At 46.7% G+C, this 5,393-nt stretch overlaps 1 protein-coding gene across 1 annotated transcript; it reads left to right on the forward strand.

Moving 5' to 3' along the window:
- Window positions 1-3,736: 3,736 nt before the first annotated feature.
- Window positions 3,737-4,324, forward strand: LOC139467789 (RNA-binding protein 12B-like). The gene has a single exon (XM_071249296.1). It carries the CDS (start codon window positions 3,737-3,739, stop codon window positions 4,322-4,324), a length of 588 nt encoding a protein of 195 aa, XP_071105397.1.
- The last annotated feature ends 1,069 nt before the right edge of the window (window positions 4,325-5,393 follow it).

Below are 5,393 nucleotides of genomic sequence, written 5' to 3' on the forward strand. Positions count from 1 at the left end.
GCCTGCCATATAAATGTCTTGGTTTTCTCAATGACCAGGCATGAGCAACGAAGGTTCTTTGCATCAATTCTCAATAATTTGTCCTAAAGTGTCCCGCAAATATTGAAAATTGAAATAAAAAAATAATCTAGAAGTATGAACTGACCATATTTAGATGTATGAATTGACCAAAGGGAAAAGAGGAAAGCACAACCACATTTAGATGTATGAATTGACCAAAGGGAAAAGGGAGAAAACACAACCACATTTAGATGTATGATTTGACCAAAGGGAAAAGGGGAAATCACAACCACATTAAGATGTATGAATTGACCAAAGGGAAAAAGGGAAAACACAACCACATTTAGATGTATGAATTGACCAAAGGGAAAAGGGAGAAAACACAACCACATTTAGATGTATGATTTGACCAAAGGGAAAAGGGGAAATCACAACCACATTAAGATGTATGATTTGACCAAAGGGAAAAGGGGAAATCACAACCACATTAAGATGTATGATTTGACTAAAGGGAAAAGGGGAAAACACAACCACATTTAGATGTATGATTTGACCAAAGGGAAAAGGGGAAATCACAACCACATTAAGATGTATGATTTGACCAAAGGGAAAAGGGGAAATCACAACCACATTAAGATGTATGATTTGACTAAAGGGAAAAGGGGAAAACACAACCACATTTAGATGTATGATTTGACTAAAGGGAAAAGGGGAAATCACAACCATAGATGTATGAATTGACCAAAGGGGAAAACAGAACTGACCAAAGGGTTCCCCAATTGTACTTGTGAAACTTGAAACACTAAGGTGTGATGGTGGTGATGTGGAGGTGGTCTTACAACACTAAGGTGAGGTGATGGTTATGTTGAGGTGGTCTTACAACACTAAGGTGTGGTAGTGGTGGTGGTGGTGGTGTGGAGGTGGTCTTACAACACTAAGGTGAGGTGATGGTTATGTTGAGGTGGTCTTACAACACTAAGGTGAGGTGATGGTTATGTTGAGGTGGTCTTACAACACTAAGGTGTGGTGATGGTCATGTTGAGGTGGTCTTACAACACTAAGGTGTGGTGATGGTTATGTTGAGGTGGTCTTACAAATCTAAGGTGTGGTGGTGGTGATGTTGAGATGGTCTTACAACACTAAGGTGAAGTAGTGGTGATGTTGAGGTGGTCTTACAACACTAAGGTGTGGTGATGGTCATGTTGAGGTGGTCTAACAACACTAAGGTGTGGTGATGGTTATGTTGAGGTGGTCTTACAAATCTAAGGTGTGGTGGTGGTGATGTTGAGGTGGTCTTACAACACTAAGGTGAAGTAGTGGTGATGTTGAGGTGGTCTTACAACACTAAGGTGTGGTGATGGTGTTGTTGAGGTGGTCTTACAACTCTAAGGTGGGGTGGTGGTGTTGTTGAGGTGGTCTTACAACATTAAATTGAGGTGATGGTGATGTTGAGGTGGTCTTACAACATTAAAGTGAGGTGATGGTTATGTTGAGGTGGTCTTACAACACTAAGGTGTGGTGATGGTTATGTTGAGGTGGTCTTACAACACTAAGGTGAGGTGATGGTTATGTTGAGGTGGTGTTACAACTCTAAGGTGTGATGGTGATGATGTTGAGGTGGTCTTACAACATTAAAGTGAGGTGATGGTTATGTTGAGGTGGTCTTACAACTCTAAGGTGTGGTGGTGGTGATGTTGAGGTGGTCTTACAACTCTCAGGTGGGATGGTGGTGATGTGGAGGTGGTCTTACAACTCTAAGGTGAGGTAGTGGTGATTTTGAGGTGGTCTTACAACACACAGGTGTTGTGATGGTGATGTTGAGGTGGTCTTACAACTCTAAGGTGAGATGGTGGTGGTGTGGAGGTGGTCTTACAACACTAAGGTGTGGTGGTGGTTATGTTGAGGTGGTCTTACAACACTAAGGTGTGGTGATGGTTATGTTGAGGTGGTCTTACAACTCTAAGGTGTGGTGATGGTTATGTTGAGGTGGTCTTACAACTCTAAGGTGTGGTGATGGTTATGTTGAGGTGGTCTTACAACACTAAGGTGAAGTAGTGGTGATTTTGAGGTGATCTTAAAACACTGAGGTGTGGTGGTGGTGGTGGTGTGGAGGTGGTCTTACAACATTAAAGTGAGGTGATGGTGGTGGTGTGGAGGTGGTCTTACAACTCTAAGGTGAAGTAGTGGTGATTTTGAGGTGATCTTAAAACACCGAGGTGTGGTGATGGTGTAGTGGAAGGATGTAAGATAGAGTAGTTGTAGTGGTAGGCGTTCTTTGTAAAATGGAGTAGTTTTAGTGGTAGCCGTGTTTTGTAAAATGGAGTAGTTGTGATGGTAGGCGTTCTTTGTTAGTTGATGTTAAGGTATGGGAGTTACGATCACCTCAGAACTACGATCGCTTTGTACAACGGCACCCTTGGATCAAGATCTGCCTGACCTCTAAAATGGTGAGGTTCTCGCAGTTCCAGGATGACGTCGACATTTGCCCATGTAGCAGGATTCACGTTGAAGGAAGTTCTATGTTCTGTGTCGTTGGGGAACGACAGGAACAGGGAAGTCAATCTGAATGTTATGTGAGACCCATGTTGGTGTTGCCGGATAAGTCGTACATCAACAGGGGCCCCGGTGGAATTAAACTGAGCTAAACAAACCCAATATAGTCAAAAGTAAATGGAGAAATTGGACATATAAAACCGTTCATTGGACAAAAACCGTGTGGTGGCCGCATACACGATGTGCCTTGTATTGAGCATGGCCACACATCCCCCAGCAGGCGGTGGCAGATTGTTTTACACGTGTTAATCAATCAGCGTGATATCACAGTGGGGCGTTTCACGCGATACCGCCATTGCCGCTCATTAAACGCCTTTCATTGAGCGTCATTAACCCCGCTACTTGGACAACTGCAGCGCTGCTATTAGCAACATGGACGACTTCTATTTTTTACTAAATATCCCCACAGGAGGGATGGTTTTCGGTAACACGAAGGCAATTTATACGGTGTAGATTTACTTAACGATTATTAGATTCCACTGCTTCAGGAAGCCATCGTGGTTTTCAAACGTTCGTCGAGTTAATGAATACAAAAATAAAACACAACACAAAACAACAAAATACCATGCACTTCAGTACATGATGAAGAAACATACGTAACCGTTCTCTGTGTATTTAATCCATAAGAGCAAATAGAAAATATAAAGAAAATATAATCGTTGACGACCTATTGTGTCTCTGTGTGGCGTGATTACTCCCCGAGGTTTCTTGTGGACTACTAACGATACCTGTTGTGAGGGCCACTACAAGACTGTTGTGAAGGGCTACTACCGTCCTGCTGTGAAGGACTTATAACGGTACCTGTTGTGAAGGGCTACTGCAGTCCTGCTGTGAAGGACTTATAACGGTACCTGTTGTGAAGGGCTACTTGCTACTGTCCTGTTGTGAATGGTTACAAACGTCATATTGTAAAGGACTAATAGCGGTACCTGATGTTAAGGTCTACTAACGGTACCTGTTGTGAAGTGAGTGAGTGTGTTATGTTTAACGCCGCTTTTAACAGTATTCCTGTTATATCGCGGCGTGTCAGCTTAATGTGGGAGGAAAGCCCGAAGTGATGCAGGTCTTAGACGTTTTCCACTTCGGTGAATCACAGCTTGTTGTGAAAGACTACTAACGGTATCTGTTGTGAAGGACTACCAACGGTACCTGTTGTGAAGGACTACCAACGGTACCTGTTGTGATGGGCTACTACCGTCCTGTTGTGAAGGGCTACTACCGTCCTGTTGTGAAGGGCTACTACCGTCCTGTTGTGAAGGGCTACTACCGTCCTGTTGTAAAGGCCTACTACCGCCCTGTTGTGAAGGGTTACTCCCGTCCTGTTGTGAAGGGCTACTACCGTCCTGTTGTAAAGGCCTACTACCGCCCTGTTGTGGAGGCCTACTACCGTCCTGTTGTGAAGGGCTACTACCGTCCTGTTGTGAAGGACTACGGCCGCCATGTTGTAAAGGGCTACTACCGTCCTGTTGTGAAGGGCTACTACCGTCCTGTTGTGAAGGGCTACTACCGTCCTGTTGTGAAGGGCTACTACCGTCCTGTTGTAAAGGGCTACTACCGTCCTGTTGTGAAGGGCTACTACCGTCCTGCCGCGAGGGCCTACTCCCGTCCTGTTGTGAAGGGTTACTACCGTCCTGCCGTGAAGGGCTACTACCGTCCTGTTGTGAAGGGCTACTACCGTCCTGCTGTGAAGGGCTACTACCGTCCTGTTGTGAAGGGCTACTACCGTCCTGCCGTGAAGGGCTGCTACCGGCTTGTAAAGGACTACCACTGAAACAAGTGTTTAAACTTTCCAATCTTATCTGACCGTGGTATTTTGTCAGAGTGAAATAATGGCCACTATTGATCACATGCCTACATAGCGTTCAATCTGACTTCTATGTGTGGTACCTGGTGACCCCAGGAATTGTGCAGTCTGACGAGGCCACTATTTACCTTACCAGAGGGTTACCCTGTACTCTCGCTGACTCGGTGCCTGCTGGGGATGTTCAGTCCGATGGGTTGATTGCGGTGCAGGTACCGCAGTTATAAAGCGTGGCGATAATTTGTCTGCTGACCACCATTATGCCAACCATGCCAGTCGGCGAGATTGATCGGTCAGTTGCGAATGTCAGAGCTTGACCATCACAGCTGAAAGTGATGACCAATTCATTTGTGACGCGAGACGATACATGGCCAATTAGTGTGATGAAGTGTGCAGGAGGAGTCTACGGCGTGAAAATGTGAACGTGGTGGTGTCAGTGTGGGAGGGTCCGGGGTGAGAGAGCGTCCGGGGTGAGAAAGTGTCCGTGTGAGAAAGTTTGGGGTGATAGAGAGTCCGGGGTGATAAAGTGTCCGGGCTGAGAGAGCGTCCAAGTGAGAGAGAGTCCGGGGTGAGAGAGAGTCCGGGGTGAAAAAGTGTCTGGGGTGAGAGAGCATCCGGGTGAGAGAGTGTTGGGGTGAGAGAGAATATGGGGTGAGAAAGTGTCCGGGGTGAGAGAGCATCCGGGTGAGAGAGTGTCAGGTTGAGAGACTGTCCGGGGTGATAGAGAGTCCGGGGTGAGAGAGCATCCGGGGTGAGAGAGTGTCCGGGTGAGAGAGAGTTTGGGGTGATAGAGAGTCCGGGTGAGAGAGTGTCCGGGTTGAGAGAGCGTCCAGGTTAGAGAGCATCCGGGGTGAGAGAGCATCCGGGGTGAGAGAGTGTCCGGGGTGAGAGAGTGTCGGCATAAGAGAGAGTACGGGGTGAGAGAGAGTCCAAGGTGAGAGTGTGACCGGGTGAGGGAGTGTTGGGGTGAGAGAGAATCCGGGGTCAGAGAGCGTCGGGGTGAGAGAGCGTCCGGGGTGAGAGTGTGTCAGGGTGGTCG

This window comes from Haliotis cracherodii, unplaced genomic scaffold, assembly GCF_022045235.1.
Source record: "Haliotis cracherodii isolate W230 unplaced genomic scaffold, xgHalCrac1.p SCAF_2, whole genome shotgun sequence".
Classification (NCBI taxonomy): domain Eukaryota; kingdom Metazoa; phylum Mollusca; class Gastropoda; order Lepetellida; family Haliotidae; genus Haliotis; species Haliotis cracherodii.